Source organism: Corvus hawaiiensis, chromosome 6 (genome assembly GCF_020740725.1).
Source record: "Corvus hawaiiensis isolate bCorHaw1 chromosome 6, bCorHaw1.pri.cur, whole genome shotgun sequence".
In the NCBI taxonomy this organism is placed as follows: domain Eukaryota; kingdom Metazoa; phylum Chordata; class Aves; order Passeriformes; family Corvidae; genus Corvus; species Corvus hawaiiensis.
Genome location: NC_063218.1, coordinates 8,536,774 through 8,560,865, shown reverse-complemented (window position 1 = coordinate 8,560,865; position 24,092 = coordinate 8,536,774). Strand labels below are relative to the sequence as shown.

Below are 24,092 nucleotides of genomic sequence, written 5' to 3'. Positions count from 1 at the left end.
ACAGAGATCTGTGCCCAGCTTACCTGAGAGCTTGTTTCAGTCATGATTGCTCTGTTTACCTGAAATGAACGGAGCTTCTATTTAGAAACTGTGGTGAGAAGGACAGCCTCGAGCCATGTGTGTTCAGTCAGAAAATGTGCATTTTTTGCAGGGTTTTAAGATGATTTAATGAATGTGGAACACATGGCAGTTCATGCACCTGCTGACTAAAGAAGATTATTCTAAAGTATCCTGAAGCTTTTAAGAATCAGCATGTAATGAAGCCACTACTACATCTTGAAAATACTGCTCTGTTGGTCTCCTGCTTGTGGCTTTTATTCTCCAGTGGTGGTGGTAATACAACTGTTTTCCCCAAAGAAATAAATATTTCTCTGATGAGCTCTCATAAAATGCCTGACAAGCATATAAACTTCCAACTGATGGCTTGTATGCCATATGCTATAAATTACTAAAGCTGACCCCATCAAAGCAGGCTGGCTCCTCCTGACACTGCTGACCTTTTCTTCCACATTCATAGCATTCTTCCACCATTCTCAAGTGAAGAAAGAGCACCACTAAAGATCAACACAGTGGAGAATGGTTTTAACTTCACAGGGCAGAAAATATGTGAATCTCCAAGTGATTCAATAAATTATTCCCTGCCGGGCAGCAAATTATGAACCTTCTCTTCCTGTAAGGCCTTTGCCACTACACTGGTTATTACTGAAGACATAGTCTTCAATTTAAAGGGAACTATATATTTTTTTTACATGTACCTATTAAATATTTCATCAAAGCTTTTCATATTGCAGGCAAAAATGATAATGCAAGAAACCAAGAAGATAGTTTCAAGCAGAACTGACATTTTCATTAAACCAGCGTGGCATGATCTAGTGTCAGTCAGCAGAGCAAACACTTGTGTACAGAGGCAATAATAATGATTGCTTTAGAGATGCAACTGTACTGTTACCTAAAATGTTCTTCTTTATAACATCAGCAAAGAAAGTTTACCGGTCTTGGATTTCCAGTAAAATGCATGAGTTTGCTCAAAACATACAGGAATGACTTCTTTTCCACAAGTTCTCATTCAGCCATTGCTGACTCCCTAAGTCTTGTATTAATAAGTCTCTTAGGCAAGAAGCAACCTTGTATAGTTCATAAATCAGTGAGATCCTGTTGAATGACAATCCTGGTTTTCTTTAGTGTAAACTGATGTTTCATTTTGACCTAGGATTTTTATAATCCTCATGAATTTCAATCGAATGGCCCCACCGAACTAAATATGAAGAGGATTTTCCTAAAAATGAAGAAAATTGAACTAATGGGAGAAGTTCTATAAAGAATCTTCTGACTAAATAGACCCTTGGGAAAGGGTAGCAGAGGATCACCTGCATGGAACAGTGTCTGCAGTGAATGTACTTGCAAAATAAACCTTGGGCTGGATCTGAAAATGTGCAAGTGCAGGAGTGGAGTATTAGGGAAGAGGAAGGAAAAGAAAAAGATGTGGTTATTGCAGCAAAACTGCTTAAGGAAATCCTGCATTTCTGGCATTCAACCAAATATTCCTGTCTTAGCATTATAATAACAACCACAGAGGAAGAGGAGAAAGAATTTGTTCATGGTTGGGAGGGCAAAGTACAGCCCTCTGGCCGTGTGTGTTGTGTTGGGTTCTCCAGGCCATGTGAAATCATTTTTCTGTTTATGCAGGCTTGCAACCTTTCTCATAAGAAATAGGTACATGCAAGAAAATTAATTGAACGAATAAGAGGAAAAAAACCCCTGAAATAGAGACGATCTCAAGCTGCCTGTTGTTCCCATTCTCCCACACAGGAGGCCTCAAAACCCTGCTGCTTCTCTTATGAAACCAATCAACTTTCCCTGAGAAGCTATTTCTTTAAATGTGATATTGAAATGGCTCCGACTTGCCATAAGGTGATTCCCATTTAAGATGCCACACCATACAACTATGTATAATCTGACCTAATCTCATCAGACAGCACGACATCATCATTGCCGAGCTTTTACTAATTAAACCCCCCCAAAATGAGATCACTTAAGCGTATGTTTTAATTCTTTCAGCGAAGTTTTATGCCACACAGATCCTAGATGAGACATTCTGACAATGTTCACACTAAACCAGCTCCATTCTTTTATTGCACTGATAATTCTTCCTGCTCCCCTGCGACAAGTTATGAGAGTCATAAATTAAAAATAGTTGTACAAATTCTTCTCTATAATAAAAATGAAGTATTTTTTGTGGGTTAGCTGGGGAATAAAAGAGGATGACTAGAGAAGGCCACACAGCACATTCAGAAAAGAAGTGTTAACACAAATAGAATTTTATTTTAGTAAATTCCACAGTAGTAAAATTAAATTTCATGTTGGTATGTAGGACTATGCTGTGGGTAAAAAAAAAATACAAGAAAAATTCTCCAGCTAGTATAAAACAAAGATGCCAAACTAAAGCTGTTTTGAGCAATGCTGCCACACTCCAGCTAAGAATCTGTCTCTATAGCTGGTTAATAAACAGGTTAAAAACATGAGTATTGTAAAAAGCCACCTTGTAGAACCATCCAAACGACAGAAGCCTGTCCCAGTCAGACTGTATCTCTGCAAACATTTATGCCAGGGAATAACCATGCACATGAATGGTCTTATTGTTTTCCAGTTGACTGGGCAGGGTTGGGGCCTGTTCCTGGCTGTACAGGAGACGGGAATGTTGGCAACCGAGGTACTGGGCAGAGTGAAGGATAGATAGAGCTTAGATAGAGAGGAGGGCCAGATTGCTTTTGTTGGTCCAAACTCAGTTCAGCAAGGTTGCTACACTAAGCTAACTAAAATTAAGATAAACATCCAATTAAAAATAATATAAATTATTTTTAGTGATTTAAAAATCATCAATCAGCAAGAAACGAACAAACAAACAAAAAACATAATCAAGGGAAATATTTTCAAGAAGACACTTAAAAGGTGTATATCCAGAAGGGGAATTATTTGCATGTTATGCTGATCCAGCTCATTCTGATACCCAGAACCAGTGATGAAAAGCTTTGGTCTCAGGCTCCATGCGAAAAGGCTCAATCCTGCCCTTTCTATTGGCAGCCAACAGCACCATCAGCTGTGTGAAGTACACAGGTCCACACCTGCAGCATTCTCTTGTGAAAGACCACAGAACTTTCCTGGTTACAGTAAAAATCCAGGCAGAAATCCTGACCGGAAGTGAGAACGCTGCAGGCACACATCTCCCTGCAGCAGGGCCCAAAGAACTGGCATGGGTCCAATTTTGGCTTTCTGGGAAAGAAAGTAATCACTGACGAGCAGAATCCATTTGAATGAAGATGTGGTTAAGAAACCCTTCACAACCTACTTGTGAACCTCTCCTGATGCATCTCAAAGTGAGTTAACAAGGAACAAATGAAGTAATCTTGGGGAACGGTGCCTGGCTACTTCTACAGCCCTTGGATGCAAAGTAGTCAGGAATTCATGAGCTGCACAGGTGCCCATGAATGTGTGTGCATGCAGCTGTGCACACTGGATTTCAGCCAGCCTGCAAAGAGTTAATTGGGCCACGTTCACTGAGCAGTCCAGCACACCTTTATTTATAATCTACTCACCATGTATGGTATCTAATAACCATGATAATCTAATACCATGTTGGTATCTAATAACCAGAATTATTTCTTTCCCTTAGCTCTGGGACAGGGAAAACTGCCCTTCAGAGGCAAAGCCACACAGGACATCTGGATCAGGCTATGATCAGCCTGGAACAGAGAAGCCTCCTCTGCAGCAAGATGCAGCTTTTGCTTGGAAACTCAGTCAAAAATCTCCTTCACATCAGAGCCTGCCAACAAGAGCTTGATTTAGCTCAGCTCCTTTGGGGATGGTGGGATCTTTGTTTTGAAGCAGGGATCTAAAGTGGTTCTGCTCCAAGTTGTGAGAGCTGTAGGTTCAGGGTGTCAGACAGAAAGTATTTCAGTGGAGCAGATGACCTGATTCAACAGCTCTGGATACAGATTGCCCTGTGACCTGTTGTTCTTCTGCCTGGACATTTTACCTTGCCTTCAATCTCCTTGTTTACTGGGAATATGAGTGCTCTGGGACAGGGACTGGTCATCACTCTGCATCTGCACAATGTACAGAGCAGTGAACCTCCTGCCACCTGGGTCATGCAGGTTAACACAGCTGTGAGCATGTCCCCTGTAGCTGAAGGTGACAATGCTGTACATGAATGTAGAGGGATTTGCATGATAAACACATGCCCCAAATTTAGCATGAGCCACATTGTGCTGCTGCTACACCCAACTTTATGAGGTCTTTCTCTGGCCATTCCTCCTCCCAGCAGAAGTGGTTTTATGTCACTCTTATGGTACTGTATTTTCAAAGACAGTTGTGTGTTTGGTTAGCCTGGGGGGTTCAGCAGCCCAAGGGCTACACTGCCTGCCAAAAGGGCTTATTTCAATAGGAAAAAAAATGTAAAACTCAAAGTACAGCAGTGCAACAGCTTGTCTTCCCCATGGACACATGCTCTGACTGGGATGTAAAGATAACAGTGTAGCACCAGGATATGCTGCCCACACACTATTTTTGGAAAGGCGAGGGGTGAGGAGAGAGGAGAAAGAAAAACTCCACTTATTATCTTTTTTATTCCTTTTAGATCACTGGAACAAAATAAAGAGGCTGCAATGCAGCATTCAGCCAGGGTATTGGCCCAAACTGCATCTTCAGTCAGGTCAGAAGACACGTGGTGGGAACAGGGACTATTTTTCTTCCCTATAAATGCTGAAGTACTGACTGACTGCTCAAATAAATACACATGGATAAATGAACGGTAAAACTGTGCTTAAAGAGAGACTAAAGCAAACACTAACCTTTTTATAGTAACTTATAACAAAGATTTGCCTAGATGGCAGGCTTGTATAAAAAAGTAAATTATCCTACTTCCTTCGAGCACTATAGAGATGCTTTACAGATCGGTTCATAGAAAAGCCTCTCCAGTAAATAGATGTAGTTCAGAAAGAAGTGAATAATATTTACAGAAACTTAAGCTGTATGTCAGTTAAATCAATAATAAAACATCACTCAATGACAGGATGAGCTGGCAAATAGGGTAGAAGTCCATTTTTATTTATAAAGGATTTCTATTACTTCATGGCAGTGCTCAATATAAAAGCCTTCAAAGCGCTGTGGAAGTGGCAGCTGCTCCCTCCATGCTCCTGCCTGGTGTCTGAGGGACACGGCATGCTGCAAGGGTGTGGTGATCTGCTCCAAGGAGAGACCAAGAGCATTCCAATAAAATACAGATGCTGCAGCTCAGCCAGCTTCAAAGACTTTGAAGATAATGATACCCTGAAATCACCCTGGGGCACAACATATCTGCCAAGGAAGAAGTTAAATGTTGATTAAAGAAGGCAATAATACTATTAATTAAATAATAACGAAGTCCTACTTCTCTTCAGAAAGAGGAGGAAAAGGAAAAAATGCTGTTTTCCTTCCCTCCTCACAGTGCTGCTGCAGTTCACTTTGCCCTCCCTGGCTCTTTAGCCTTGCAGCAAAGTACAAACCAGGAGTAAGCCCACGAAGTGATGTGGCTAAAGGACCACCCCCAGCAAGTGGTGTGCTGGACTTGTGGTTTCCATGCCATCAGACTTTATTAAGGTTACATCCTGAGCCAAATTCCAAAGTACACCATTGAAGACACCCAAGAAAAGTTCTTGCAGGTGACTGAGAAACAATACTCAAACCCAAATGCAGAGTGTACAAATGCAAAACTGTCTTTCCAGACGGAATATGAGCTTGGGGAAACATCACTATGAACATGGTGTCTTCCTATAATCTTCCCTTGGCAGCTTGTGTCAGCTGGAGCCAGTGAGCCAGTGTGAAGCTGCTGGTGTTCGCAGCTCCACTGACATCTGCAGGCACTGGGGCTCTCTTGAGAAAGCTTTACCATGATACTCAATGTTCTTAACTATGGAAGAAAAAGTGGTCATCACTCACTGCACTTACTGTTCTTCAGATCTTTCTCATTACCTACAACTGAAAAGAACTCATAAAATTGCATGTCCTTTCACAGCACCCATTTCAGGCTCTTATTCCATGGTTAGATGCTCAAGATTAACTCAGTCCTCCCAACTGCATTTAGGTACTGCCCTGCAAGAGGACAAGGAGTGTATGTGGAGATGGATCCGAAGCCTAGTGAAGAGAAAGACTGGTGCTGAGGCTCACTTGGGTGGCTGGAGAGGCTGTGTTGGGACTTGGGGTGGAGAAGAGGCTGGTGTTGGGACTTGGGTAGAAGAAGAGGCTGTGTTGGGGCTCACTTGGGTGGAAGAAGGGGCTGGTGTTGGGGCTCACTTGGGTGGAAGAAGGGGCTGGTGTTGGGTCTGGTTCCAGGGTCTAGCAGAGGCAGCATCTCCAGTCCCACGGCATCAAGCTTGCATGTTGTGCCTTCCCAGGTCAGGGACGGCTGCACCCTGGTCAGAGAGGTGTCAGAGGCTCTGCTGGCATTCACTGAGCCCCTCTGAGAATGAGGGCACAGCAACGACACAGGTTGCCCAGAGAAGCTGTGGATGCCTCGTCTCTGGAGGTGTTTAAGGCCAGGCTGGATGCGGCTTCGAGCAACCTGGTGTGCTGGCTGGCATCCCTGCCCAAGGTGGCGAGGTAGAACTAGATGACCTTTAAGGCCCCTTCCAACCCAAACCATCCCATGGTTGTGTCCCTGCAGCGATGACACACGACCCAGAGTCCCGCGGGCACTTGCCGCTCGCTCAGGTGCTCCACGAGCAGCGGCGAGCCGGGTGCGGGCCCGGCCGCGGAACCGCCGCCTCCCCCGGCCGGGCCCGGCAGGGCTGGAGCCGCCTCCTGACGTCGGGAACCTGCGGCGCGGGGGCGGAGCGGGGCGGGCGCCGGGAGCGGCCCGCGGGGCAGGCAGAGCCGGCTGGCGGGGCGCGGCGCCCGGCTGCCACCGCGCCGAGGGCCGCAGCAGGTAGGGCGGGCGGCGGGCGGGGGCCGGGGGGCTGCGGGGCCGGCACACAAAGGGCTGTGCCGGCGGCTCCCGGCTCCCCTCCCCGGGCGCTTTGTCGGGGCCGCGGTGTGTCGGGGCCGCTCGCGTGTCGTGACACGGGCGCGGCAGCCCGGACCGCCGGCTCCCGGCGCGGTAGGGAGGCGGCGGGAGGCGTGCGGGCTGTCCCCGTCCCCCCGCGGAGGTCACTCATCCCCACCTGCGCGCCCCGGGGCCGCCCGGGCCGGTGAGGCGGCGGTCGGGCCGGGGAGCGCCGCGCAGCCCGGGTAAAATGGAGATCTTCTCCCGGTGCGCTTAGGAATGCAGCTGGGAGCCCGGGAGGTGGGTGAGGGGAAGGCGAGAACCTGGCGTGTGCCACTGAATCTTCCTTCCTTCAGCCAGGGAGAGGAAAATGGGATGTTGTGGGAGAGGAAGGCGGAGAGGCCGCAGGAACAGGCTGCCCGCAGCCGGGCTGTAGCAGCGACAACAAACAGGTGTGGCCGGGAGAGTGCCCGGTGAGTGCCGCACGCAGGTCACAGCTGCCGCCCCTCCGCCTGCTGAGCACCGAAACCCCCGGTGGGAATCGCAGCCTGTGTTTCCTGTCCTGGGGTAGCAGAGCAGTTTGGTGTTTGAACCGGCCATGCAGCGGGGGAGGAAGGAAGGAAGGATTTGTGGGCTCCCAGCTTACATCAGGGTGGAAATGGGATGAGCAATAGGGAGGTTGGTCTCCTCCTTCCCACTGGTTTAAGCGCTCCTGGGAATGCACTGTGAAAGGTTAGAGGAGCCACGTTATGTCACCTCACTGATGTGCTGGTCCACATCTTTGATGATGGGGAAAGCTCAAGCTGCGTAGCGCTGTGGTAGTGATGAGGAAATGTTCTGGAAAAGAGATTGGTTTTTTCTCTTCTCTTTTCCCACCATACTTCATAATTTCATTGAAGTTGGATGCTTCAATTTTTTAAACAATCCTTTTTTCAGACCCTTAGTCTTACTTTGCTGTAGGAATATTTTCAGGCTGCAGAAGTCCTACCCATGGCACATGGGCAGCAGGTCCTGGCAGACACTTCACAACTGCTTGTTGTCACCAGAGATTTAAGATAGGAACACAAGTGCACGAGGCAGTGTTGGGTCCCGTGGTAGAGGGAAATTTGGCAATGGTGGCTACACACTGTTGTATTTGCACACTTCATTAATAGCTCACTCTGTCTTGTGGATTTTTTTGTGTTTAGGATGTATAAAGGTTAAGTGCCAAGCGCCAAAATGAGCGTGACTTCGTGGTTCTTGGTGAGCAGCACTGGCATTCGCCATCGGCTCCCTCGGGAGATGATATTTGTTGGCAGAGATGACTGTGAACTCATGCTCCAGGTAACGTGGCTTTATTTATTTATTTATTTTTATTATTTCTCCCGAAGATGCAGTAGATGTGTATGTAATGCTGGGGATCTATAGAGATGTTTGATGCTTCTTCAAGTGACACCTTTTGAAAGGAACTTCCTCTTTTTATCCTGTGTCTTTGTTTCCCATGAAGACTTCATGTTTGTGACAGTGCAAGTGAGGTTTTCAAATTGCCATGTCATCAGATGGATAGGCTCCGTAGTGGTGCGAGATTAATCAAATAGATTAACTGTCTTGATGCTACTAGAAGCAGTAAACAATTCTGTCCTGATCTGCGATTATGCTGCTGGTTTTTTTAGCTTTTAATACATGTGCTGTTTACATGTGATTTGAATGCAGGCAGGGTTTTTTGTTTACCTGTTTTTCCCTTTAAATTGGATTAAATTATTTATGCTGGTATTTCTCACTTAGGTGTTTTTATCGTGGTAGAAAATACTGATGTTTAGCAGAGGAAGTCTGTTTTGGTGGAGTGAGTAGGCTGGTGACCTCTTCCCAAAGTAATTGTGTTACTTGGGCAAACTTGCAGCTTCTGTCAGTACTTTCCATACCAGCATGTGTCTCTGCTGGACCTAATCCAACATGTCTGAAGTGTTGACTGTGGTCTGATGTTTGACAGCATAATGTAGTAGATGTCACTCCAGACAAATGGAGCTGGAATCTTGCAAAGAGCTTTTGACAGGAGCAGTTTAGCTCAGGAATTTGTAGAAGCTCAGAATTAAATTAGTGCCTCTGCTAGACCTATGCCATGAGTACTTAAATGCACAAAAAATGTTCGATTGCACCTGCCTGTCCCCCTTTTGCCCCTTTGTGAAGGTGGCACGTGTTCCTGTTGGTGGCAAAATTAGGAAGCTGCCTGCACAATGGAGACTCCCTCCTCATAATTTCCACTGCTGACCTGATCACAGGTATGTCCTAAATGCTGTGTTAATGATCTACTGAGGAGGCTGTGTTTGTAGTCGCTGCAGGGATTTTGTATGATATGTTAGTAAGAGGTCTGTTTAGAGAGGTAGAAATTCTTGTATAAGGTGTACTTGGAGGACAAGGTGCTGTCTAGCTGTAACAAAATGTCAGTGTCCACAAAAGGAGAGCTTGCAGTGTTTGTCCTGCTCTGCCTGCTGGCAGTGAATGGCATGGCTGTGCTGCAGGGGTAGAGTTAGAAGCTCCTGCTCCACAGCAGATCATTTGTTTGGGTTCTCCCATGAATCACACTATCTCTTACTTTGTGTTTCTACATGTCTGGCTGGTGAGGCATGTAAAGGTGACACATTAAAAATATCCTGATATTTGCTGTACGCCTGCATTTGGCTGCTCAGAAACCTGATTGCTGTCTTCTCTCATAACTTGAAGGGAGAAAACACTCAGTGGCCATGGTTTCCAGAAATGGTCTGAGTTTTAGGCTGCCCATCTTAATGTCTTGTGAAGGTACTTGGGGTTTTGGGTTTTTTTTACTGTCAGATTTCAGTGCTCTGAAAATCATGTCTCAAACTGTGCATGCTTAAATAAAAGTACCCAAATATCAGTTATGCTTAAAATGCACAGCTTGTTTCTCTAGTTGCTTATGGGATTAACTGGATATCATGGATTGTGAGCCACTCCATACCAACCAGAGTATTTCATGGTTCTTTGCAAGTCTGAGCTGGCTTGTGAGTGTTGCTTGTGGACTACCCAACCTTGTGATGCTCTTCATTTGCTATGCACTTTTCTACAAGGTAAATGAATTGAGATTCCTGAAAGAGCCAGGAGTATCTGTGAAATGGTTGTATTTGGGGGCTTGTAGGTGGTGGGTGGTATTAAAAGAGGTTTCCATTATTTCACCTGAGTGAAGGCTCTGGATTGTCTATAAAAGCCAGCAGCTTGTGTTCATGTGACACTTTATAAACATACTAGGCTGCTACCTCCAGTAATAAAGCTTTTTCTTGGCTCACATGTAAGGTCTTGTTTTGAACAGCACAGCACATTCTTTTCCTAGCCATTTACTTATAAAGATGTTTTCCAGAGCTACCTGGGGCTCCAAATGAGATGTTTGTAGTAAGACTGAGAGCAGAAGAGAAGCTGTGAACAGAGAGACTTGATATCCAAGCAGAATTGTGTGTGAGCAGATGGAGGACAAGATCTAAAAATAGACTTTTTCCTTACTGTGACTGTCCATGTCACAAAATCATTGTGCAGACTGGCACAATCATTTGTCTTGGGAGAAGCTTAAGAAGCAGGGCAGTTATCAGAGCAGATGGACAGAGCTCTTGTGGCAATTATTTGCACCTTGTAGTATTTCTGTGGTACTGACCCTGAAACTGTATATTCACAGCACAGTTATTTTCCATATACATTTTGAGATATTGACATTTAATCCTTTAAAGTGCACAGCTGGGAACAGACTGGCAGTGACTAAGTGACCTGGTCAGTGTTTTTTCATCTTTAAGGCTGTTACTGCTTATTGATTTCATCGTGATATGGTTTGTGGTTCCCTGTTGAGACCATGTTGAGTCCCTGTTGAGACACTGTGCTCAAACATACAACACGGAGATAATCCTTGTCCTGGACACCTGCAGTCATGCCCTTCTCATTTTACTGTTTTAGGAGTGTTTTGTCTTTCGATATTTTCTTGTAACATGCTGTCTCAAGGTATTGGATCTCTAAACGGCAAAAAAGGATGGCTTTGTCACCAAACAATCAAGCTTTAGTTTTGTCTGGTTTTCTTGTTTCATAATACAAGTAGTGGATTTGCTTTCTCATTAACAAAGAGGTGAAGAAACCCAGAGTCTTTCATCTTAAAATTAAGTTGGTGTGATAGTGGAGAAACATAATCTACCTTGATATCTTCTATACCTGCTAAGAGGATTAGAAATATTTTAAATGTTTTTGCAGCTCTCTAAAGCTTCTAGTACAAGTAAATGCGAGATTTACATTGGGTTTGAATGTTAATGCATGGGTGAAAATGCTGTGTAGTGTAGCTGTAGCTTGGCATGCAGTGTTGCTATCAGAGCCAAGGGCTCAATTCTGCCCTCTTTCTAAGAAAAGTGTTTGATTTCTTCAACAGCCTCCCTGGTTCCTTCAGGTAACAGTCAACAAACTGCGAGAGTGTGGAAATCTGGACCTTCACTAACCTGCACTGGTGTGGGTATTTAATGTGAAGCTTGGGGGTGGTAGGAAGTAATGCTCTAAAAAGGTTTACTCTTTTTAAAAATGAAAAATAAAAAAGTTTTTGGATCGTCATGAAGAAAATAATTTTTCCCTCCCCCAACATCCTTCTTGGGAGATGTAGCTGCCATTTTAATCAGCTTTGATAACTTGCTTAATGTGATGGATACTTAGGGGACAAACATTTTGCAAACTCGAAAATTTCCCTTAACCATTAAAGCATTCCCCTCTGCTCCTAAACAAATCATTTTTTTGCTTTTTTGCAAAATGTAAATATTTAACAGAATGGAAAGCAGGGTCATGATTTCCCTGTTTTTGTTTGAGAGTGATGTTTACTGGAAAATTTGGGGAATAAAAATGTTTAACCAGTGCTCTCTTGAGTATTTCCCTCCCTTTAGAGTGATGCTCTGGGCATGTGATTGTCCTACAGTGGGTGAGTTTGCACACGAGTGTGAGTTACAGCAGGGGTAGGTGCAGGCACCATGGTGCTTTCTGTTTTATGCCTTTATCCCGTGTGCCTTTTGAGACAGCCTGACATTTCCTATCAGGAGACACTGTTTGCAATTGCTTATAACTCTGCTAAACTTTGTAGCTGTTTGGGATGAGAGTTTATTTTCCAGGCGTCTGTTTTAGGCAGTGTGTTCTGGATGCAATCATTTATCTCCCTTCTTTGGTCTTAGCTGTGAGCAACTCTGAGAAAAATGCTGTTTTCTTCAGTTCAATTATTTTAAAGTATATTTAACCTGTTCTTTGAAGTTCTGGCATTGTAGAGCTGGGGCAGTGAAGCTTTTCAAGAGTGAATGACTAGGTTGAAGGTGGTGGTCTGTTTTTTTCGCTAATCAATAATCTAAATGTGTTTGACCAAGTTCCAAACCTTTGAATAAAACCTGGAGTTTGAATGTGGTCAGCAGGGACCTACTTGATACTATTGTCTTAAGTAATTTCATCTGGGAGTGAGGTTGGCGAGGGGATGGAGTGCAGAAGCATCGCAGGTTGGGCAAAGAGGAACTGGGTGCAGATATTGACAAGGCTGGGGTGTAGATGTAAGAGCAGCTGTGCTAGATTAGATCAAGGTGCACCTGACCTGGCATCCTGGCTCAGACAGTGGTCAAAGCAGCTCTCGAGGAAAGGGCAAGGACAAGCCAAGAGGGTAATGATACTTCCAGAGTGCTTCTTCAATCTTTTCACTTGTGTTTCAGGAAGCCAGAGGTCAGATCTTTGCATCTAGTGGTTGGATTTCTACTCTATAAAGCTTCACCAAGAGATGAAGATTTGGCTAAGTGAGGTAGTGTAAGGATTCTGTTTGTGCAGTGAGAGGAGGAGCAGCAGGACTTGGAAAAGTGGAGGGGGTGGTGCAGATAGGGCAGAAGCTGCTCAGTGTGGGCTAAGCGGGCATTACAGGATGTGGCTGCTGAGCAGCATCGCCCTTAGGCCTGAGATGGGTCAGGACTTGCTATTATTCTGGTGTCAGCAGAGAACTGAGAAAAGCTCCTAGCCAAGCATCTGTCACTGGTCCAGATGGGACTTCACATGCTGCTTATGATACCAATTAGTCAGTTCAAGTGGTAGGGCCTTGTGAGCTGAACACACAAGTTCGTTCTTCTGGTGAATCACATAAAGGTAACAATACTGTGTTTTCCTCTTTTTAGCTTGCTCTGTTAAAAAGCCAGGGAATTACAAGCATTCTAGGCACTGAAGGAATATTCTTATGGCTGCTAAGTCAAGTGTTTATAACTGCAGAGCAGTTACAACACACTAGTGTGAAGGCTGCTGAAGGCTGCCTGTGTAATCCTGCCTCTGCCCCTGTGTACATAGGCATGAAGATGCAATCTGTTATTGTGTCGTTCCCGGATATTTTTCCCCGCAGGATCTGTTCTGTGTCTGGTATGCAGGGTGCACGGCATGCTCCACAAATAATAGAGTGCAAAGATGAACTCTGCCTGTGTGTGACATCTGGTCAAATTAAAGTTTCACTGACCTGGTGTATCCTGCCTTCCCTGGGCCATACTTGATAATACGATGTCTCTCCTATGTAGTTTAGTAACTGCATACATAAACAAATGTGAATAGGTGTGGTGTAGGTTGTCTACAACATTATGCTGGGAAGAAGCAGATGGTGTGAACTTGGTAGGTGATCTTTTTCCTGGTCCTTCTAGGTGAATTCACTACAGTGCAGAAATTGTATCCCTCCATTGCTCACGTCCAGCACTGGGAGCTCCTAGAAGAAGCTGAGGGGAATCTCTGCTGGTTTTTGTGTCTGGACCTCCTTCCCCGTGGAAGTGCAGGGTTGATGTGGGAAGCTGTAGTTGGGACATGGAGATGCCCCGCCCGTGCCGTTTTGCTGCAGTTATCCGGAGGGTGTGAACAAGCACCTAAGTTAGTCCCTGGGTGTTGGGAATTGCCAAGAGTAATTCATTAGGTGTTACAAAGGAAGTAAGTGTCTTACAGAAGGGAATGGATCTAGCCTTGGGAGTGTGCTGCTTTTTGACAGGTAGTGTTTCCAGGTGCTGGGAGAGCAGCTGTGGGAGGAAGGATGCACATCCTGTATTTCCAGGTCTAGAGTTGTTTTTTTGGCTCTTCCTTGTCCCATTGTGTTCTGTTAATGTGCAGTTGATGGGAGAAGGTTACGATGCCTGATGAGATGTGGGTGTAGGAGGCTGGAGGCATAGCAGGACCAGCAGACTTTGGAGGGGAGTTCATTGCTGGAGGCAGTGTAGGGAGAGAGGTGATGGTGGCACTGGAGGCAGGTAGTTGTTAGGGTTGAGGGGGCTTCATGCAGCTGGCAAGGTGCTGGAAGCCTGGACTGCCAAAGGAGGGTTTGTCCCACTCTGGAGTGAGCAGAGAAAACAGGGACCTCTTCCTTGTATGAGATCCTGATCCAGGCAGTAGCAGCTCAGATGCACTATAAAAATTCAGGCTTCTGTCCCACCTAAAATGATGCTTTTCCATGCCTCCTGGGTGGCCATGTAAAACAAAGGGAAAGCCAGTGCATCTGTGGGGCAGCATGCTCCCTGCCTGCGGTCAGGATCTGACCCTGGGTCACTTGAACCAGTTCACTTTGGGCATGGGGAACCAGCAAGCAAAAACCCATTTTACCCCAAAATAACGGGTTAAGTTTTTATGGGAACCATGCCAGCCTCCAAATCCCTTTGCCAAGCTGTGGGGATTACAGTTTCATTTTCCTGGGGGATTTCTCCCTTTTGTTCAGTGCCTTATTTTGCTTGAATACTCAGGCCCTGGTTCAGCCACAGATCCACAAAGCCCATGATCTTGGCTGCAGCAAAGCTGAAGGCAGGAGCCTCTGCAGCCTGGGAGCTGTAAAGTGAGTGAGCCCCAGGATGAGGTGGCTACACTTGCTGAAGAGATTTGTCTGCTTAGGCAGAGTGATTAGAAGCTGGCAGCACCTGCCCCTGGGAGCAATCAGGCTGCCACAGGGGTGGCACTCTTGCAACCAGCCTGGGGCAGGATGGAGCGTTCACTGATGTTCTGGAAAAGTACTGAACGGGCCAGTGCATGCAACGCTGTGAAATGCTTTGTGGTGAAAGAGGGAGACCCAGTGTTCACATCTATCATTAAATGTTATCCAGCTTCTTACTTTTGAAGAGCAAAATTCGCATCTCAGGCCAGAATGCAAGGGATTTTTTGTTTTTTTAATTTGGTTTTGTCTGTCTCCACTCTAAAGTGGGACACCTGCAGAGGTTTGTATTTCCTTACTGGGACACTTGTGCAGAGCACAGTACTGGCAGAAATGTAACCTGTTCACTATGGAAAGTATTTGAGCAACTGTTTTATTGCATGCTGCCACCAGAACGCTGCAGTTATTTTGTGCCAGAAGTGCACAGCAGACTGCAGTGAGGAACAGGGAAACTGCTCATGTTTGTTTATTTTATCTCCAATACCACGATGCCTCACGGCACTGGCAGGGCTGAGGTCCAAATCTCAACCCCAACCAGTACGTTTTCACCCATGGTAATTCTCCTGAGAAAAAAGTAGCATCTGTATCTACTTAGACAGCTGAGCTGCGTCTGCTCCCTGGCCCTGTGGGGAAACACAGGCTGTCTGGCTGTGTTTCTCCTCCTGCCTTCCTAGGCAAGTCCTTTTTCCTTGTGGATTTTGCTTGGCATGTCTGCAGCTCATCCTTTCATCCCGAGTGCCCTGTTCTGTGGATCAGACCCTTCACAAAACACAAAGCTGTTGGGTATGTGCAGCACATGTAGCATTTGTGCCTCCATGGAGATTCCTGCAAGCTTTTGAAGCTGATTTTGCTGATTTGATGATGTGTGCAGTTTTGAGACTCACAAGTGAGCTGCCTGGTTGCACCGCTGATTGGAGACTGCTGATCCAAGGTGTCAGCACCACTGTGGGACTGGCAGACCCACATGTACCATTCCTATGTTTTGGACTATCTGGTTAATGTGATCTTGGAAGAAAGAAGAGCTATATATGAAGTACCTCCATCCTCAGTTATATGCTGTGTGTGCATTTTGTCTACTAGGAATTTAAAACATGATGCATGGTAGATAATATGACAGAACAGCAGCACAACCTTATATTAGGAAGTGATTTGAATGTCTGGAAATTCCAGCTGTGGATGAGGGCTGAGTGTAGTAACAAATCAGTGTCCATGTTTTCCCTGCAGAGAAGTATAAATGTTCTTAATCAGAAGAGCACACGTGTTTTCCTGAGAGTTGTTTTCATTTGATAACAGGTCCAGTGTTGGGACATGGTGAGAATGCTATGTTCTTCCTTCATTCCCAGCCTGTCGGAGTGTAGCCTTGTTTCTTGCCTGCAGATCACCAGTGCTTAAGAGAATACCTCCCTTCCTTGCCTTCTTTTCCCCTTCTCAACCTCCTCTGAGGTGCTCTAGCTCCGGTTTGGCTGTTCAGATCTCTTACCTGTAGCTCAGGACCGCTGCTCACCCCATCACAATTGCTTTTCTGGTGAAACAGATTAACTGCAAGGATGTACTGGTTATTTTTTGCTTTTGATATCTAGATGGGTAATTGAGGTTTCTTATTAACACTTCATTGGAAATTCTGTTGGGTTTTTTTTGTCTTGGACCCCTCTAGCCTCTCCTGACAGATGGATCAGTCTTGCCTTTTGTTGGTGGAGGTCATGGCTGATCATTAAGCAAGACTCAGTATTTGGTGCACATGTGCATTTAGGCTAGGAAGTCCTCTTATATTAGTGATTCAGTCAACTTAATTGCAGTTTTTCAATTTATAGATGGCTGAAATCTTTTCAGTGAAGTTGCAGACGGTTGGGAGCTCTGCACCCATGGGCAGCTCTGTAACGTGTTGACTCAGGCTTCTTAAAACACTTTCTGTGATTCGGCAGGTCACTCCTTAGAAACCACTGGCCTGCTGGGCTGAAATGACTTCTGCAGGACTGTTCTTGGGCTCTCAGCTGTTAGCAGCATGGAGACTGGTTAGTCTCCTCTTGGGAAGTGGGATTGAGGCAGCCTGCTCCTCTCTGAGACAAAAGCACCGTCAGCCACCGGGTTGCTGCTGTCACTGCACGCAAGAGCAGTTTATGTTAAATGTGACTGATGTTGAAATAAACCACACCTCAGTTCTCAAGTAAGAGTGACCTTTGGCAAGTCTGCATTAAAATAAATAAGGTGTGATTTTAGTTATTTTGAGTTTCCTTGGAGACAGGCCCCTAGGAACTCCTGCTGCCAGTTCCTGTGATGTTTTCTAGCATAACATAAACAAAACTAAGAAAATTCCTCTCTTCTCCACAAAAGCATGAAATTTCACTGAAGTGCAATCAGCATAACAGTTTGCCTTGTTCCTGATGTGCTCTTAAAGAGATGGTGAGAGGTTGTATGAAGACTGTGGGTCAGATTTTGCATGTTGTTTTGACTCCTTTTGCTGTGGGCTTTCTTGAACACAGCCGGAACTTCCTTGAAAAACAGAGTGGCATAAATGGGTTCCTTTGGTGACCTCTTCGTGCATTTATGTAGGGGAATATCATGTTGCTACAATACGTGTCTGCTCCCCTGAGATGACCCTCATCTGACTGGGGACCCCTGAGTGGCTGAAGTCAGCTGTTGTGGAACACAGCAGACCAAAGGCTGTGCTCACTTACATCAGGGTCAGATGCAGGGCAAACTGAATTTTTCAGAGACAGCTGGTTCCCAAAAATAAACTTCTTTTTAAGTGACCTGTGATTCATTTAAAATCAGATACCAGATGAAATCTACCCCAATTTTTTGTCTGGGTTAACTTTTTGGGGTGGAAGCCTTTCTGCCCTTGGAAGGGGGCTAAACGGTTTGTTCTGCCTTTAGAATCTGTTAATCTTTAAATGAGCCTCCATGATGTACTGTAAAAAGCTAAAGCAAACACTGCTGCCCCAGTTAATCAGCATTCCCTTGCATCTTGTTGGGAGCAGTGACGTCCACAATTTTGAGTAGCAGAGGGATCACAGAGAAGACAGACCACATCTGTGCTGTGCAGGCACAGTCCCCTGTGCATGGTTGTCTTTGACTCCAGTGGGATGAAGCACAGTACATAAATGCCCATGGATAGGGAGAGGGGATGGTCTACCCCTTCTGCTTTGTAGGTGAGGTGTGGTGAGTCCTCCAGGGAGCCCCAGTCCAGGTGCAGTGCTCACACAGCCAGGTTGTTGTGGGGACAGACTCTGGGCTTGCATCCCTCCAAAGGGTGTGAGGGACCATGTGACAGGTCAGGAACAGCCCCAGCTTTTGTAGGATCAGCTGCTCTGATGCCTGAGGCTGTGACTGAAGACTCTTCTTGTCCTCAGGGCCATATGCTGAGTTGCAGGGCCTGGGCAGTGTCCCTCGACTGTCCTCACCTGGACCATCCTTACCTTGCACTGCACACACCTGCCACAGCCACTTGGGTCATTGAAAAATAGACCGAGGAGCTGCACCTGGTGTGAATAATAAGAAAGAAGCAGCAGCATCGCACTGCAGATGCTTAAGACCTGCCCTGCCTTGAGGTCAGGGGTCAGACACCAAGTGTGGGGATGGCATGGGGCGCGGGGTTTTTGTGTGCTCCTCCTGAGAGGGCATTGCTGTGTCTTGGTTCTCATGTTTAGTGCTCAGCATAGCAGGAGACATGGGTGGGATGTCCCCAACCATGTTGTCTCTGCCTGTCCCACCAGCTGTTGTTTGTGTCTTGGTGGGGGTGATTGCTGTCTGAGCAGCATCAGTTGGGTAGCAAACATGAAGTGCTTCCTTGTTAAGTCCAGCAGCATGGAGATAACTGTATTAGTGAGGGAGCTGGAGCCATGGGGTCACTTGCTCCTCTCCTCACTGCCTCTGCTTGGGGTGACATGTCATAAATAGTGTGAGGGACATTGCAAAGTGGAAGGGCAAGCTTCTGGCCAGGTATATGCTTAGTTCATGTTGGTACTTCAGGGTTAATCTGGAGGATGTGTCTCCTGGGCTGATGGATGCTCTGCAGGGGAAGGAGGTTCTCAGGTGTTGTGATATTTCCAACGTGCTTGGCATTGGCAGGGCCAGAAGAAATTCCTGCAAATAATAGCAGTTTGTGTGAAAAAAGCCTCTTTTGTTTTCACCAAGGAATTCCCTGAAACAATCTTTGCCTCTGCATGCTTGCAAGAAGCCAGATAATGGCTTGCTGAGAGCTGTGCTGTGGAAACCAGTGTGTTTATACTTGGCAAAAGGGAAGGACTTTTCAGCAAGAACTTGTTGGTTGGTACCCAGGAAGAAGAGGATTAGCTGACTTGGAGCCTGGCTGTTCTCCCTGCTCTGGTAGCATGCCCTCCCCTCCCCTGGCCTGAGATACCAGGGAGGTCTCAGTGCTGCATGTATGTGCTGATGGAGCGACTGCTGGGGGTCAACTGCCTGGGGTCAACTGCAGCAAGGATTCGAGTTATGAGAGGCAGCAGGTCTAAATACAGACAGTCTGGTGTCTTTATAGCTGTAACACACCATATTTCAAAATTATTCATACATCTTGTTATAGCACTTCTTCAGAAGTCTGACACAATGCCTGCTCAAGTGTCATACTCTCTTTTGAAGATAAGGTGCATTACTTGTGCATTGTGACAAAGCCAGTGGCACCAGATCACTGTCAAGTTCAGTGTTCTCAAACCCAGCTTACAATTTAAATTTTCCTGGAGTTGAGTTCTCATTCCAGTTTTACTAACCTCTCTCTAAGTTGGAACACATCCTAAAATTTAAATCAATTCCAGGACATAATCCTGGGAACAGTGTAAATTTTTAGGAATAACTTTAGTTTGTAACTTAAGAATTTTTTTCCTTTGAAAAATAGGAAGAAATGATCCCAAGTAGTATCATCTCTAGTGATGAGGCCATTTGCCTCAGCAGTTGAAAAATGGAGCTCTTCTAGCTCATGCTGGCTCAGATCCTGGCCCCTAGGCTTTCAGTTTGACTGGTTTTGTTCAGTGTGTATTGATATAATTTATTGAAATTATGGCATAGTCTTGACAGCCTTCAGCAATTTTTTAAAAACTTTTTCTTTTCCCTTCTCCATGCAAATAGTGTATTGTCTTCAAACTCTGCAAACAACCATGGAAGCATTTACTGATATCCTTCAATTATATGTAGTAGTACATAGTATTTAATCCTTTCTGCTTTCCCCCTCTGTCCCCCTACCCCATATGAAGTCAGTTTAATGTCTCAATGTTGCTCTGGTTAACAGTGTCTCTTATGCCTGACCCGTCTCACGCTCATTGTGCTTCCATTGCCAGTCCCGCAGTGTGGATAAGCAGCATGCTGTAATCAACTATGACAAGGAGAAGGATGAGCACTGGGTGAAGGATCTCGGAAGCTTAAACGGGGTGAGTACCAAACCTCCCAGCTGGCAGGGACGACTTCACACTGTGCTGAGTCTGCAAGTGCTCGTGCACTCGCTGAATCCTGCTCTCAGACCCTTTTGGGTCACTGCAGCTGTTGGCATGAGTTAAGCCAAACATGCATAATTATTTGCAAGGCCTGAGGTGGAGGTCATGTAGCATTCTCTCTTGGGAGGGGGAAGCCTTGGTGAGTATTGTACTACTTTTTCCCCCTCTCTACTGGTGTCCTTGCAGAACGCTTCAGGGCTCACAAAACCATAAAGCCTCTTGCAAAAGGGGAGGATAAATTCAGTTTTGTGTTGGGGATGTTAACTTTAAACTGGTGGAGATTCTGGAGCAGCTGTTCAGCATGAGCAGGGTGACCTTTTGATGGTTCAATTGTCAGTGCACGGAGTGATTTATGGGATGATGGGACATTTAATTTTGTTGGGGAGAGCCTACTTAAAACCACCTCTTTTTTTTTTAAATAATAAAAATTGCTTTTTTGCCTGCCTTGAGCCTGGTTTGCATGAAGACTGAGGAATAATGTGAGCAAGGAAGAGGGAACTGAGTCTGACTGATTCTTAACCCTTGCTCTGGTCCAACTCACGCAGTGGTGTTAGGCACCTGAGTTCCATGATATTTAAATACACCATTGTTGTTAAAAATGTCCTAATGTCATAGCATGCCTCTGTTTTGGCAGTTTCTTCATACAAGTGGAGCTATTCCTCTGCTGGAGCAGGCCTAAGCTAGATTCACATAATTGTCTTCCTAGTGGGGGTTTTACTGCAGCCATTGTTTTGGACTTGGAAACAGAAGCTCTCCACCATCACAACCACAAAACCACAAGAGGAGCCCTGAAGCTTGTACAAAAACAGTGGCTAAAGCAGCCCTCAGCCATTCTGCCTCTTCTGGCATCTGAACACAGCAAGAATGGGGCTAATCCTTCTCAGCCTAATAGCTGAAGGCAGAGAGCCCTGCTGAAATGGGAATATTTCCAGTAACTGGTCTGGACTCTAGCTGGATCCCTGGTTCAAAACCTGGTATTTAACTCATGGTGGCAAAATAACAGCTGAAAATTCTGATTGCAAGGGAAGGAAGGCTTGTACCACTAATTATTTTCTATCTGCACATGCTAAAGTATATGAATTTACAACATTTTAATAGTAGACTTATGCTTAGAGAGACAGTGGAGTAAAAGGAGTTACAGCGGTGCCTGTCTTCTGCAGCTGAATCAAACACTTCTATTGAAAAAAACTGTTGTGGCCAAACTAAATTTTACATGCAAGAAACATGTCTTTATTTGAAAATTGTCACAAAAACTTGTTTTCCCCCCTGAAACAAAAGAAATCACTTTGGAGGACCTTGATTTTAAATCCATTTTCAGAATTTCCTTTTATTTTGTATTTGACTTTGAGTAGTCAGCAATGCGTTATGTGGCTTTGCTGGATAATCTGGTTCATATTAATTGTCAAAGTGTTTTGTATTGTTTTTGTTATAATGTTCAGGTAATTGTGCAGTCTCTCTTCAGAGTTTTTTGTTTTTAAAGGTAGCATTTCTACCTGCATTAAGCATTTTACTGGAGTTATTTTATCTGAAGTAACCACGGTCAAATAAGTAACTATCAAAATGTGTTCTTGCAGACTTTTGTTTTGAAGAAAATTCAGCAAACAATTATTCCTGTTCTAGATGTGACTGATGTGGGTTTTTTAAATATTAAAAAATGTAATGCAAATTGGAATTCCATGCCTTTTAACTAGCTGCACTGTTTTTATTCTGAAACTACAGGCTTCTTTCTCAGCTCTTCTGTAAATTGCCAGGAAACTGGGGACTGTTGTCTGCCGAGGTTCTAGTTTCCTGCTCTAGCATTTATTTTTCCTCTGTGGTTAATACTAGGTCTTACCATGCATTTTTGGCTTGGCTGAAGTGAGAAGGCAGAAGACTGTGCTGCAGTCGTGAAAACATGTAAATTCATTTTCTAGCATAATTTTGTTTCCTCAGCTGCGTTTGCATTAATGGTATAAAGCCCCAGCAGCAGGTTCCTGGGCTGAGAGGCTGGGTGAATCCCACCTTGCCAAGTAGGGTAATTCCTGGTGTCTGACTGCCTCAAATCCTACTGTGGGAGTATCTAATCCCCATCAGCACCCTAGGGCTTCTTCAGCCCTTTCTCATTTTTATTTGGCCCAGGTCATTGCAAAAGTACATGGATTTATTTGTGAGAGATATCCACGCATGCTTGATTTGATCCTCGGTTGGTCTGTGAGAATTGTTTCATAGTGGGTCCCCTCAGAAAGCAGAGACATCAAAGACATTTATTCACAGCTGTGAAATACATTTCTTGCACCTTTAGAAGGATGTTAGCTTCTTTCAGCCTCAATTAACTGCCTGGGGCATGGGAAAAAGGAGTGTGTGAATTTTTAGCACAAATGGTTTGGTTTTCTTGGACAGTGTGGCCTCAGGTGTCATGGTGATGCTGCTGTAAATTTTTATCCCATTTCCCTGTGCATTTTCATTTCCCCTTCCTCTGTGATAGGCTTTGCTTTTTAAATTATCAGGCCTTGGGGCTGACACCAGTCTTGTTTGCCATCCAGCAGAAAGCTGATTCCTAGCTTAGTAATTAAGATCATGAGTTGCAACCATTTGCTGGTTGAGATGGGTGTAGGAGAGCCAAGAGCATTTGAAGTTCCTAACTTCAGGCGCCTCATTTACCTGTTCAAGTCGGGGACTGAAATTGTATTTGCAGCTGGTGCAAAGGTAAATCTCCCTAGAGGTCCCTTCACATAATTGAAGCATAATTGGGGTGCTCTGACTTGCCCATGGGAGCTACTTGCTGGTGTTGATTTTTCCAGGAAACTTAGCTCCTAGCTCCTGCCTTGGTGCTGGCACACCCCGAGTATGTGCGTTGCCATCGGCAGATGGGCATGGGTGCCCTCCAGGAGCACCGTCCCTCTGAAATCTTATCACCCTGATACCCTCAGTCAAAACCCATTCCTGTGCTTCTCTCCTGCAGACATTTGTCAATGATGTGAGGATTCCTGACCAGAAGTACATCACCCTGAAACTGAATGATGTCATTCGCTTCGGCTATGATATCCTTTCTGAAGAGGATTTGGACTCAGGCTTTGTTTGGGTTTTGCGCTGTTTGCTGCATGAAGAGGTACCAGGGCTAATTGTGACTACTGAGTAAGGTGTTTGTTTTGCCTCTTGGAGCCTTTGGATGGATCATAAACTTGTGTTTCTCCACCATGAAACTAATTCAAAGCACATTATTCATGGTGCCTGCTTTTTCTTTGGACTTTGGATCAGGCCCTGCACTGGCAGTAGTGACTGTGGAGGTGCCTCTTCAGTCTCCTCCTATGGAAGGGTTGCATTTTTTTTTTTTTACTTGGGTGGCAACTGTAGCTGGTACCAGCCAGGAGCAAACATAGTTCATATGTTTTTGTATGAACTAGCATCTTCCTATTTTTTTTTCATTCAGCTTGCATTGTTTTGTTAGTCATTTCACCCAGATGCTTTCTTTCAGACAATTTTCAGGCCTTCAGCGTTCAGCATTTAGCTGTGGAGCTTGTGGCCAGACCCTTGACTCTGTATTGATTAAAGTTTGCCCGTGCAAATTGTTTCTGCCACAAAATGCAAGAGTAAATCTCTTTATCAATAGCACATTTCACCTCTAGCAAGGGAAGCTAGGTTGCAGTTACTGCTTTACTTACAGACCACAAATCCTGCTGGTGTCTGCTAAAACTCCTTTGCTTTCATCCCTTTCTTTTTTTATCCTGATGTGACTGTATGACTGGCTATA

General features: G+C 45.1%; 1 protein-coding gene across 7 annotated transcripts in view; it reads left to right on the top strand.

Annotated features, from left to right (window-relative positions):
• The first annotated feature begins 6,878 nt into the window (after positions 1-6,878).
• The window catches only part of CEP170B (centrosomal protein 170B), a 59,782-nt gene continuing 42,568 nt past the window's right edge, over positions 6,879-24,092 (top strand). For all 7 annotated transcript variants that reach the window (XM_048305853.1, XM_048305852.1, XM_048305849.1 and 4 more), the window contains exons 1-4: positions 6,879-6,958; positions 8,203-8,338; positions 20,210-20,299; positions 23,304-23,382. In XM_048305853.1, the coding sequence (XP_048161810.1) occupies positions 8,234-8,338; positions 20,210-20,299; positions 23,304-23,382 (274 nt within the window). In that variant the 5' untranslated portion in view covers positions 6,879-6,958; positions 8,203-8,233. The remainder of the gene's footprint in view (positions 6,959-8,202; positions 8,339-20,209; positions 20,300-23,303; positions 23,383-24,092) is intronic.